The 14202-nt window shown below is 31.0% G+C and overlaps 1 protein-coding gene across 1 annotated transcript in view; it reads right to left on the bottom strand.

Annotated features, from left to right (window-relative positions):
* Positions 1-14202, bottom strand: part of LOC142332859 (uncharacterized) — a 424861-nt gene that overhangs the window by 368296 nt on the left and 42363 nt on the right. The window contains exon 2 of the mRNA XM_075379534.1: positions 978-1056. Within this exon, the coding sequence (XP_075235649.1) occupies positions 978-1050 (73 nt within the window). The 5' untranslated portion in view covers positions 1051-1056. The remainder of the gene's footprint in view (positions 1-977; positions 1057-14202) is intronic.

The following is a 14202-nucleotide window of genomic DNA, read 5'->3' as shown; positions in this document are numbered from 1 at the left end:
CCACTCACCATAAATAGAGCTAGTGTGGCACTGACGTATACAGCTGCTGTAGATGTCTTTTCTGTTTCTTTTTCTGTTTAGCCTCCGGAACCACCGTAAGGTACTACTTCACAGGATGAGTGAGGATAATATGTATGAATATAAATGAAGTGTAGTCTTATACAATCTCAGGTCGACCATTCCCGAGATGTGTGGTTAATTGTAACCTAACCACCAATCAACATCTACGGTAGAATTAAATAAATTAATAATATTTAAAGTGGCCGCTAGTATCGCCACATCCGCGTGAATGAAATACGGTACGCGCGCGCGCTATAGTTAGAATCATTGTATTAAATAAACAAAAAGTATTATATTTAAATAAATTGGTAAATATTTTAAATTAAATTGTGTGTGTAAGCCGTGCATCAGAAAAAGCCGCGTGGCGGAAAAGTCCTACAACTGTGTTGTCAGGTTCTTTTTGCCAATTTCACTTTTTTGAAATGTTAATATACCCATGAAAGAACGAACACTTTTACAGATACAATTCTATAGAAGGAAAACATTTAAAACCAATGGTTTCACAGATCAAATGTTGTGAGAATTATCTTCAGGTATACAGTTTTACTGACGGATGCTGCAAAACTGTTCAGGTCTAAAATTGAGCGAAAATCTAATGAAAAGGGAAAGTAATATTAATATTAATTTTCAGTACTTAACGGATCTGGGGGTTTAAAATTTACTGAGCCACGAATTAATTGAAAATTTAAATTCATTATTGTCTTTTTATATTTTTTCTGACAAAATATTTATATAATATATACGTTAAAAAATTATCTATAACGTTTTCTTGTGATTTCAATCCTAGAAGTAGAAATCTATTAAAATAATTTGTAAGGTGTTCAATACTCTTTAATAAAAATAAAAAAAACCAAATGAAACATATCAAAAAATAAATTAACAAAAAATTTATAAATAATTAAATGTAAATAACTCACCAGTATTAGATGTGGCCAAACAATTAGAAAACAGCGCCGCTCCACATATCCAAGTAATTAAGATCTTATGCATTGTTACCTGAAAATTAAAAATAAATATTGTATATAAAAAATGAAATCTTTAATTCATATCCTACTTTGCTTTTTTATAATGTTACCTCAACTGGCGCGTTCAGATATAGAAAAAAAATTAATTATGGTTCCTGATGCATATACAATGTAAAATCTTTTAATTATTCTTTAATAAAATATTTCATTTATGGAAATTGTTTTACTTCCTTGAACGAAGGAAAGAAATTATTGTGTTCATGAAAAGTCTCGGTTTTCAGATTTCAACGGAAATATCCATTCTGACCATCCCTGAATCCATTTTAACTATTTTTGGAGTGACGTCTATACGTACGTATATATCTCGCATAACTCAAAAACGATTAGCCATAGGATGTTGAAATTTTGGATTTAGGACTGTTGGAATCGACTGGACCAAAAGTGTCCAAAAAAGGCTAAAATCCAAAATAAATTGGATCTTGGATTATCAACGTGATCCGATTTAGAAGGTCTATAAGATGACTTCCAGTAAAACCCATCGTGGCTAGGAATGGAGGGGATGGTGTAGCGTACGGAATTTTCACAAGGTGGGTTGTTCCCTTTCGAGAGCTGGGATGATCAAACGCAGTACAAAAGGTTTAACTGTTGGAATTAGTTGTTAGTATTGCCAGTTTATGAAATAAATTATTTTAAAAGAAATTAATGAAATTAATTTTTAATTAGCTTTAAAGATGTTTTATTAAATTATTTCATTAATCTGTTGTTTTATTTGATTTACCGTGAATACGGAGAGGCACGAAAAACATTGTTCGTCGGGCAGAGTGCTTTATCCACTGAGGCGAATATTTTCAGCAATTTGTTTAATTGTTTATAAATTGGTATTATTCCTGTGTTTGTATTTGTTATTTTTATAAAATATTTAATTCTTTTGTTTTGTAATATCGGATATTTTGTTTTGTTTAATACCTCTTTTAAAATCTGCAATATTTTGATGTTTTATTTTTAAAAACGTTTGAAATTCTTACTTTTATATTTAGATTCTGTGATCATTATTCACATACTTTTATATTTAGATTCTGTGATCATTATTCACATCATTTTAAAGTCAAATTTTTACAAATTTTACTTAAAACTTTATTTATTATCCCATTTAACAAAAAGTTATTTCACGCAAAACGTAAAAAAGTGTGTTGTTTTTCGACCACAATTTTGTCTTTCACCCCCAGAAAAAAATTTGTTTTTTCTATTTTTCAGGTCAGATTTCATATAAACCATTAAATTTTACCCTTAATTTGGGTCCTAAATCATAATCTGATTTAATTTTACCGAAAGTGTAGAAGTCAGGGTGACCGGCTGATACTCGCTAACGAAGCGATCCCAAAACCATCTGTATATATATATATATATAATAAACATGAACTTTCTTCTTTATTTTCATCGATAAAGCACATCCTAAAAGTTTATTACATTTTTCGTTATCACTCTGTATATTGCAAATCCCGAATACAAATGACATTCAGTTCTATTACTGGCAATACGTTCATTATTTTCACCACAGGATTTAACCCACCGGGTTGGTCTAATGGTGAACTCGTCATCGCAAATCAGGTGATTTCAATGTCGAGTGTTCTAAGGTTGAAATCCTGGTAAAGTCAATTACTTTTATATGGATTTGAATACTAGATCGTGGATACGGTGTTCTTTGGTAGTCGGGTTTCAATTAACCGCATATCTCAGGAATGGTCGACCTGAGACTGTACAAGAATACACTTCATTTACATTCATGCATATCATCCTCATTCATCCTCTGAAATAATACCTTATGATGGTTCCGGAGACTAAATAGAAAAAGAGGATGTACCTTTGAATTTAATATCATATTAACAATATTGATTATCTTGAAATAAAGCTAAAATATTTGGAGGATCGACAAAATTTGATTCATTTAAACTTGTAAAGAAAGATGTTATTAGTAAAAATAAATTAATACAATTCTGCTACCGTTTTACACTGCACAATGGTTTTTATAATTAGAAAAGCCATTTTAAGAAGTATCTTTATGGTAAACCGATATTTTATTACATATTTTATAGTACTAGTTTTTGGTTCAGTTTCAAAAACATTTTTTGTTTAAGTATGATCTATTTTGTTTGTTTTTTTGTTAAAAAGTTGATTTAATTAAATACGAATTTTTCCATAAATTCTTTTATATAAATTTTCTCATAATTAAAGTGTCTAAAACTTTTATAAAACAAAACGTTTGTTTGTTTATTAACAATTTAATTAACGTTAACATCTAACAAATTCTGTTATTGTAACTCCAACCTTATGAGACAAGAATTTTCATGGAATTACTCAAATTTCGTTTTATGTCAGGTCAAGTATCAGATTATTTTATTAATTTTCTCTACTGAAACAGGATTAACTTTCATTTACAATTTTAATACAACAGAAATTATAATATAATAGAAAACAACTACTTATTAATCGAAGAATTTTAAGTGGTTTTGAAGCAGAAATAAAGCCGGGGTTTTAACTAGCCGTAACTTGAAATCATAGAATTTAAAATCACATTTTTGTTTTAACAATTCGTTTCAAATAAGTTCCATGAATCTAGTTTAGAGTGGACGTTCAGGTCAAGTATCAGATTATTTTATTTATTTTCTCTATTGAAACAGGATTAAATTTCAGTTGCAATTTTTATAAAATAGAAATGATAATATAATGGAAAACTACTACTTATTAATCGAAGAATTTTGAGTAGTTTTGAAGCAGGGTTTTAACTACCCGTAATTTGAAATCATAGAATGTACAATCACATTTTTCTTTTAACAATTTGTTTCAAATAATTTCCACGAATTTAGTTTAGAGTGATCATTAATCTCAAGAATCACTCTGTACCTTTGAAAATGTTATTGTGTTTTAAAATGAGAGTTAGACAATAAAATATGAGTACTGAGGTTGGTAAAGTGACTGGATGAGGAATTTAATACAAACTAACTAAGTATTTACTCAAATTTTAATTCAATCTGCCAAATCAATTGAAAGATATAAAAAGTTTCAGTGTAATTGTAAGAGTGGAATTCTGCGGCACAAGTAAGCGAAAATTATTTGAAAGGGAAGGGAACTACTCCACATACCACTATGCTGAATTTTGTAATGGACATTAGTAATTGTACAGAGAGAAATGTATTTGAAATATTTGTATGTGGGCGAAGCAGCAGGTATCATACTATTCATTACCACTTGACCCTTAACAAGTTTGTAACAACAAATTTAAGTGTTGAACATTTATACAGCTTGTATATTCATACTACAAAAGGCTAAAATAGAAATTCATGGAAGATACAATCAATGATGATTTTTGTTCATCAAGATAAGTCTTTGTTATCATTGTCATTATTTATTTTTTTTAACAATAATAATAAAATAATATTTTACTGAAAGTGCGTAATTATATATGAATTCAGATACACAGTAATGTGTAGAAAACTTTTATCCTACCTTAAGAATAATAAGAATAATGATTTTTTTATAATTCAGTTGGGAATTTTCGCATGGCCCTGATGACTAAAGACATACGCAGTGCATTGTTTTTAATAGAAGTTGTCAATTATTTTACTGCTTTATACTGTTTTTCTTACGGCCGTTGGCACATCAAAAATATATAAGCAACCCGTTAAAGTTATTTATTTATTTGTTGATCTACAAAGCCAAATCTCTGTGGTTAACACAGTGATTTTATACTAGATAACTTGTTCATTTCATTCACTTATCTATCATTAAAATGTGTTTCAATGTACTCAGTTTAGGAAAGAAGACAAAAACCCACCGGGTTGGTCTAGTGGTGAACGCGTCCTCTCAATTCAGCTGATTTGGAAGTCAATTGTTCCAGCGTTCTAGTAAAATCAGTTATTTTTACCCAGATTTGAATACTAGATCGTGGATACCGGTGTTCTTTGGTGGTTGGGTTTCAATTAACCACACATCTCAGGAATGGTCGATCTGAGACTGTACAAGACCACACTTCATTTACACTCATACATATCATCCTCATTCATCCTCTGAAGTATTATCTGAAAGGTAACTACCGGAGGCTAAATAGAGAAAAGGGGAAAGAAGACAAAAAAAACGAGTCAAAACACTTTCTTCTTTATTTTCTCTTCAATTTTATCATAACGAACATATTTATTATTTTTGAAAATGGATATATAATTTTTGAGAGAAACGTTTTTTTCATGTTTAGTCTCCGGGAATCACCGTCAAGTATTACTTCAGAGGGTGAACGAGGATGATATGTATGAGTGTAAATGAAGTGTAGTCTTGTACAGCCTCAGGTCGGCCATTTCTGAGATGTGTGGTTAATTGAAACCCAACCACCAAAGAACACCGGTATCCACGATCTAGTATTTAAATCTGGGTAAAAATAACTGATTTTACTAGAACGCTGGAACAATCGACTTCCAGATCAGCCGATTTGAGAAGACGCGTTCACCACTAGACCAACCCGGTGGTTTTTCTTCTTTCCTAAACTGATTATACTGAAATACGTTTTAATGATAGATAAGTGAATGAAATGAACATTTTATCCAGGATAAAATCACTGTGTAAACCACAGAGATTTGGCTTTGTAGATTCAACAAATCTATAACCACCAAAGAACACCGGTATCCACGATCTAGTATTCAAAACCGTATTGAGAGAAACTTATGCCAGATCATCTACAACCATAGGATTGAAGATATTAGGCAAGTAAATAAACTTGTACCTGTCACAAGATTATGAAGAAATGTTACGATTTTCTTTTAGAAAGATTGAACATTTTGAGAGAATTTTAGAGAGTATATACAGAGAAATCATTTTGTTATGGGATATATTTGAAATTAAAAAAATGCTAAATCATTGAAAAAACGTGATAAAAAAATGAAAACAAACTCTTTTTCTAACTTAAATCTTGTATGTTACCTTGGTATAGTCGAGGAAAGCCTAGCAAGGAAAAGCTTCATGCCTCGATTACTTGCATTCATTTGTATTTCTGGAGAATTTAGAAGCATCAATGCAACTGTAATGGAGGTTTTTTAAGTTAATTATAACTTTCCATACTATTTAACTAATGCTTGGCACTCTCTCATTTTTAATTATGTGCAAAGTTACATTGTAGGCATGAAGAGTTTTAGCTTTAACTGCTCACTGTATGGAGTATTTGGAATATTCAGGTAATAACGTTTTAATTTTTTTTTTAAGAGGTGAAGGAACTCCATTTACGGGCCCCGAAGCAGTGTCGGACTCGCTGACAGGTTCTGCAAGGTAGTAAAAAAGGCGTATGTATTCCTGCGCACTACCGATTAAACTTCCACCCCTGGTGACCCGCCCTCGCGGGAATAACCGGTAAAGCATTACTTCAGAAGGAGGGATAAGCGCTCACACACACATTCAGACAACAAAGCAAATAGCAAGGCACATACAGACACAAAAAAAGATCCACACATAACTAAAAAACCAGCACAAATCATCACCAAACACTCTTGAACCAAACAAACCAACATGTATACACCACCCGCGTTTTAATAACGTTTTAATTTGGAATAAGTGGTACTAGGTTCTATTTCTTTCTCCCTCCATAATAACGTAGAATTACACTGAATGCCGGAGAAAAAAAGGCATTGAAGATGATATGAAAGTTGATAACTATTAAAAAGGAATGACTCACTCAAAGAATGGAATGTAAGTCTGTTTAAGGTATGAACTCAATCACCAAGTAATAGTTGACGAATGTGTTATTCTTCAAATAACTGGATTAACTTTCTCGGATAAACTCTGACGAAAACGTTAACCCACAAACATAATGATCTTTCCATTAGTCTGAGGTTGGTTAATCTGATTACGTAGAGACAATTTGAATAAGTTTATTTTTTCATTACTGGTCACGGATCAATCTGAAGCCATCTGTGGATTAACTCCGGGAAGATTTTCAGTGTAATCTATATTCTTCTGAAACTGCAAAGCATATCTACATTGAATATAAGGGTCTCGAGAAGAAAAATATCAAAAAATCTTTGGGGGCTACCTTTTGCAAGGCATGGATTTTGGAACTGGTCAAGAAGATTATTACACTAATTAAAGAAATTTAAAATCACGGAATAGAAAAAGTAAGGTTACAAGGAGTGGACGATGTGACAGGGGATATCCCTTCTCCTTTCTTTAAAAAATAAATAAATCCCGGATAAATATATCCGATCATTAAGAACATTTTAATTGAATAAACGGCAATTTAAAAGCTATTTTCTAGATGTTTATTTGCTTAATGGCACGGCTTCTTCACTTGGCTGGATTATTCTCATAAACCATCCATTTATTTTATACTTAATTTTTTCTTCATATTAATTTTTGTAGGTTTGTTCCAGGCCCCATTCAATCTACGAAAGTATTCAAATACCTCTAGAATCATTATATACTTTGTAAATCTGATGGATTTAACTTGTCCGTTGCACTATCAGTGCATTCCGTTATCTTGTCTTGTAGATATACAATAATTTAATTGATTGCTTATTAGGTAAACAAAATCTACTTCTTTTTCTGTTTAGACTCCGGAACCACCGTAAGGTATTATTCAGAGGATGATATGTATGAATGTAAATAAAGTGTAGTCTTGTACAGTCTCAGGTCGATCATTTCTGAGATGTGTGGTTAATTGAAACCTAACCACAAAAGAACACCGGTATCCACGATTCAGTATTCAAATCCGTATAAAAGTAAATACCTATACTAGGATTTGAACCTTAGAACTTTCGAATTCGAAATCAGATGATTTGCCATGACGAGTTCACCACTAGACCAACCCAGCTGATTAAACGCACTCTACTACTACTATATAATTTTAAAGAATTTACTACGCTTCGCCTTAAATTGGGGGTTATATGTTTTATACAGCAACCAACAAACGTCACAGTTATTTAATCTCTATAATAATAACCGGTGTTTTTTTTATTATGATGAATTAATTCACCACAGAAACTTGTACGAAAGAATGTGAAAATGTAAAATTTTTATCGTATGAAAAATGTCGTGCCTGACTGGGATTCGAACCTGGAACCTCTGGATGAAAGGCCAAAATGCTACCACTCCACCACGGAGATCAGCCGTAGCAAAATAGTATACTTTTATAAAAAATCTTAATGATAAAAACATTATTATGCTAGGTTTGATTATTAAAATTTTAAAAATCAAAATTTTAATGTACAAGTAAACCTGAATAAAAAAAAATCTTTGTAATATTAACTACCTGTTTACATATTCTGTTTGAACATATTTATCCAGTAGCATAGAAATAAATAAAACACACGCAGACACGCACATTTCTCCTTCAGACTACTTTTTTCTATCTTTCCTAAACAGAATAAGTTTCTTTTTAACCAGACCAGACTAGACTAGACTAGACAACTTATTAGTGTAATTTTAAATTATATATAGTTTCAACGTGCCAAGCCGAAAATAAAACAGTTAAATGCAACGCCTCATTAGTAAAAAAAAAGACATTAAAATAGAACTATCAACATCATATAAAAACTATTAACAAGTTAGTGCAGTTGATATATATAAAAAATGCACTCTACATGGTATGAGAGAGATACAGACATTTCTACTCAAAGATTAAAATACATATTGACATACACATGCAGACACATATTTGTTTTTAATTCATGTACTTAATTATATAATTAAAATTGTTATATATTACAGTACATAAAATGATATTGATATAATAAGAGAAACTACTGTAATCATAAACTTTAGTCTTATAATTAATAATTAAATTCTTACCAGTTAGCGGCAGCAGCAGCAATATATCAAATTTTTAGAATTTGATTGTATCATTTAATATTTCCTTTTTATTTGTATTCATAAAGAATTTCTTTATTGCAGCAAAAAAAAAAAAAACTCTTGCTCAATTAAACGCAAGAAAAGAGATATTTTGTTTCCGACGCCCTCACTATTTCACAGTAAGAACCCCACTGCTTTTCAGAGTACAACGGACTACATAAGTTAGATTAACGTGTAGACTCTACACACAAGCATCAAAATTAAACACATTTACCACTGTGACTCACTGCATAAGCGCGTATGAAAACTACACAAACACAAAATCTGTTACAACGAAGAATTGGGCTTAACTGAAGAACGAATCAAACAATCTTCATAAAATTTTCACATGCACAACCAAAAATACATAATTATAGTATACGTAAATTTGAATGAAATTGAGCTAGTAGTTTTAAGAGATTTTCGGACCCTTAAAATTTTCTATTTTTAGAGAAAATTGTGCGTAACTTAAGAACGACTCAACAAAGCTTCATAAAATTATTGCATGCACAACTCCAGATATACTACTACAGCATATTTAAATTTCAGTAAAATTTATACAGTAGTTTTTGAGATTTTCGAGCCACAAACGTTTACATATAAATGGTATTTTCGTAATATCCTTAGTACGTAAAGATAAATAAATTTCACCCATACTCCTAATCGCACATTGCGAGCGAAAGTAATAACGTTATTTTTTTCGAAAATTCGGTAAAAAATATTTTTTTTTATTACATTTATAAAAAATGTTATTAATATTTTTAATTTGTGATGAGCAATTTTACAGGTTTTATTGAATAATTTTAATGCAAATGAAACTGCGATGGAAGCCCGCGCTATATGGTTGCTTGCGTTTCCCGTCACGATAATTTTTTTATTTTTGTTTTATGTTTTTACTTCCTTGTACGAAGTAAAGAAGTATTGAGATCGCGGAAATTTTCGGTTTTCAGATTTCAACGGAAATATTCATTTTGACCATTCCTGATTCCATTTTAACTATTTTCAGCGTGACGTCTGTACATATCTCGCATAACTTCAACACGATTAGCCGTAGGATGATGAAATTTTAAATTTAGGAGTGCTGTAACATCTAGTTGTACACCTCCTTTTGATTGCAATCGACTGGACCAAAAGCATCCAAAAAAAAACCCAAAATCCCCAAAAATTTTGATTTTGGACTTTTTCTTAACTGCAATAATAAGCCCTCATTGAACGATTTTTAAGGATATATCATGAGGGAGCTTATTTTCATTAGTTTCAGAGTTATACCCAAATGAAATGTTAATCAATGAAATATTTGGATCTTACAAGGGAAGGCACATCGGTTCGAATCAGATTTCATCTCCTCTTTTTTATCCTTTTTTTTTAATTTAAATATATTGATTTATTATTATTATTATTATTATTATTAACCAGTGATTGTAAAAAAAATTACAGTAAATAATAATTGTATAATAATAATAAAAAATAAAACGTGAAAAAAAATCAGAAATTATTAGTGAAATAAAATTTTATTTAGTTTTAAAAATGTGTACATGTAGTTTAATAGGGGTACAAGGAAGTCATGTGGTTCCACATCAGATTTTACGTAGATTTCATAAGAAAACTATTGAAATGGGTACCATGATTCGACTTCCAGAAAATTTTGACATATCTTCGCGTTTCACATCACCCAGACCCCAAAACCACCATTAGTTAAAACGTTTATATATAATATATACGTATATATTCACTTTCTTGTGGCGATAACTACCGTAATTTTGCGCCAATCACTTTCACATTGATACATGAAATATAACGACCTAAAATCTCGATCGACTTCGTTAATGGACAAAATCGGATCATGGAGGTGGAAATGGGGGGGGGGGGCTTTTTTGAAGAAAAAAAAACAAAATATCGCTATAACTTAGAATTTAGTTTACATAATTTTACTCTTAGTAAGTAAAATATCGAATTCGTTTAAAGTTCCTACTATTCTTTGGATAAGGCCCTAAAAATGATTTAATTAAAGGTTTTTGATATCACCAACCATTGGCCCAGGGGTGGAAAATATCGGGTTTCGAGAACAAAAAAGAACCATACCTCCCTTAATAGGCACAGTATAGAATCGGTTTTAAGAGATCATTAGTCCTCTAAACATTACCTAAAACATTTGTCTGAAACAATTTTTGATTTGACCAACCCTTACGGTAAGGGATGTCAAAAATATTGCTGGAATTGTAAGAAGATGGAGCTTGTCGTATGCTAAATATGTGAAACTTTTTTCAGATGTAACCACTGTCGTATTGAGTAAATTTTAAGTTTTTCTTAACTTTAGGTGGAAATCATTTTTATCCCTTACTTAGCACCGGTGAGATCTAACTCCACCTTCCGGCGTGCCGAAAGGGATTTTTTTTAGTTAATTAATCGGAGACAGCTACAACCAGTCACATTGTACATACAGGAACAGTGACTATGGTTGTTTTAGTTGAGCCGCCACGCCGTACAGCGTCACACTCCCTAAAAATCAAAATTAAAAACAAACCCTAAAATTTTTTCTAGATATTTATCTGAAAAGTATTTGCAACCCCAAATCTATTGTCTATCTCGTTTAGTAGAGTTCGGAAAAAGGTAAAGTTTGCAATAATTGTTCAACCCTAAAAATAAGCTTTTAGATATTAACATGAACACCAATAATCAAGTTGATATCTTCATTTGTTACCTAGAAATTTACAAAAAATTCGGGTTTCCAAAAAAATTAAAAATCAAATGGAAATTACGCAAACCAAAAAACAAGTTGAAATCTTCATTTTTAACCAGAAAATTTAAAAAATAGGAAATTTTATTGTTAATCCATTTTAACCCTTTAAACTCGGCATTTCAAAATCCTTCTAAGTAAACACTTCTGGGACAACTAATAATAAATTGTGAAATTTTCAGCGAAAATAGTTTAGTAGTTTTTAAGTTATTAGGGCACTTAGAAAATGAAGACTGTCTTTTGTTTATATAATTTTATTAATTTTTTTTAATTTTTTTGACAATATCATAACCAAGAAAAAAATTAATGCTACATGATATTTTGAAAACAACCTTAGATTTCTCTTTATTTTGTCATTTAAATTTTTGATAATTATTACATAATCTTTTTAGTAATTTTTTTTTTTTGTAATACATTACAATATATTACTTCCAGTCAGGCCAGGGCCCCCCTCTGCGCCCATATTGTATTCATTATCCCCTTGCTTTTGATACTAATACTGATAAATAACAATTAATCCTGTTCAATTTATAAAAAATATCACCGTATTGTAATTTCTTCAGAGCAACAATTTGGTCAGCACAGAACTTGTAACTTCGAGTGATCCGAAGTGTGCGGGATTTTTTAAGGTCATACCATATTCCTGGAATATTTATATACCAGGCCATTTATTTCACAAACTATGACAGAAACATAAAAATGACTTTACACTATCTCTCATGGTTACATGTATGACTTTCAAAAAATTTTCATTTGTGACTACACATTTCTATGTAAAATGTTTTGCACTTTTCATTGGTGGGGTCAAAAATAGGTCTTTCAGTTTTTAACAAAAATTTTTAACCTTGAGAAAAGGTCAAATGCAAATTCAAGGTCAAATATAAAGTCACCATGAGGTGTCCCTCTTCAATCTGAGTAACTTTTTTTTAGGTCATTTTTTTGTATTGTGCGTAGTTTATGGGTGAATCGCCTGGAGCGATTAAAAAATATATTTATTTACATACCCATAAAAAAAACGCGCGCGCGCGTGCAAATAAGAAATTATTGAATGATTTCAAAAGTATTAATAAACGTTTTGCGAATGAGATAAAACATTTAATAAAAGGAGAAGATGCAGATAACATTATATACAGATGGTAACATAATATACCGTTAGAATTTTCCAAGATTCATTCTATTTAATTTTTAATTATTCAAAATTCAAGCAAAAGTGGTTACTTATTTAGTTTTGATGAAGTGTAAAAAGGCAATAAGATAATATTATTAAAATACTGAATAAGATTAAATGATAGAATAAATAAAATAAACTGATCAAAAAGCAGGCTGAAAGAGAAATATTTATATGTATGTAAATCAAGTACAAATTTAGCTTTAGTTATTACATTCAAAAAGGTTCAAAGAAATGTTGAATAAATCAAAGAATATTGATATATCTTTGCAGTCATAACCTTGTTAGATATCATAATTAAATATTTCCTTTTTAGTATTACTTGTTTAAAAAACCCGATTTTTTCTTTTACTAAAGCAGTAAAATATCTGGTATTACTCTGAATCCTTTTAGAATTCAATTATAAATAATAATAGCGACTACTTTGTGAAAAAAGTAAAAAAGAAAATGAAAATTAATGTTAAAGAAAGAAAATTAATATGAGAAGAAAAAGATTTATTTTTTATACATATACAGGTAAATAATCGAAACCTGAAAATGTTTAAAGGAATATAAATTGCCTACCCCGTAGTGTAGGGTGATCTTGTATACAGAATGCTCTTTTAGTGTAGATAAAACCGTGAAATAATGGAGTAATGGTATATCTAACATTGACTTATATAAATGATCTAACATTGTTAGCGATCTAACAATACCTTATAAATGTTCCAATGAAGAATATGGAAACATAATTTTATTTATGTATTAAGCAATGGATATGTGCTTCACAGCGAGATTATCATCAAAAATTTTCGATTAGGAAGATTTCAAACCACAAAATCATTATTTCGGTATTTCAATGCCATCTTCTTCATACTTACTAACGGCAATTTGATTTGCATGCCATTTCTCCCCCCATCACCCCAGTCGGTCGCCCTAAAGCATATGACCGAATGTCTGTGCCACAAACGACTACTGAGCTTCCAATCAATTTAGTGACCAGTGTCCTAACTAGTTCCTAGAGCTAACCTAATTGCGTGAGCGAACTAAGCATGGTGCCACGCACCACTTGCTTCGTGTCCCACCGCCCACTTGTCATATATTCTAAAATGGGTAGGCGCGCCCCATCAACTACTAAAATATATATGACATTAAATAAATTAAATATATCTCGTCAAGACAGCAATTCGCTGCCACGCCTAGGTCGCTGAATGCAAGCAAGTACCTGTCCACCAATATTAAAGCTCTTGGAGCTTTAATTGGCTGATAGCCAGTCATAACTCTCGGGTAGCTTCTCACAGGAGCGAAGTAGGAATCTTTCCCTTAAATAAATTACTGATGCCGGTTGAACAATGCAACGGCATCAAGGAATACCCACACGGTCCGACAATGCGGCTCACGCCAAATTGACTCGCCGCTTATGAGTGGCCAAT

This window comes from Lycorma delicatula, chromosome 12 (genome assembly GCF_047948215.1).
Source record: "Lycorma delicatula isolate Av1 chromosome 12, ASM4794821v1, whole genome shotgun sequence".
Taxonomy (NCBI): Eukaryota; Metazoa; Arthropoda; class Insecta; order Hemiptera; family Fulgoridae; genus Lycorma; species Lycorma delicatula.
The sequence above is the reverse complement of the archived record's forward strand: the minus strand, read 5'-3'. Positions and strand labels throughout refer to the sequence as shown.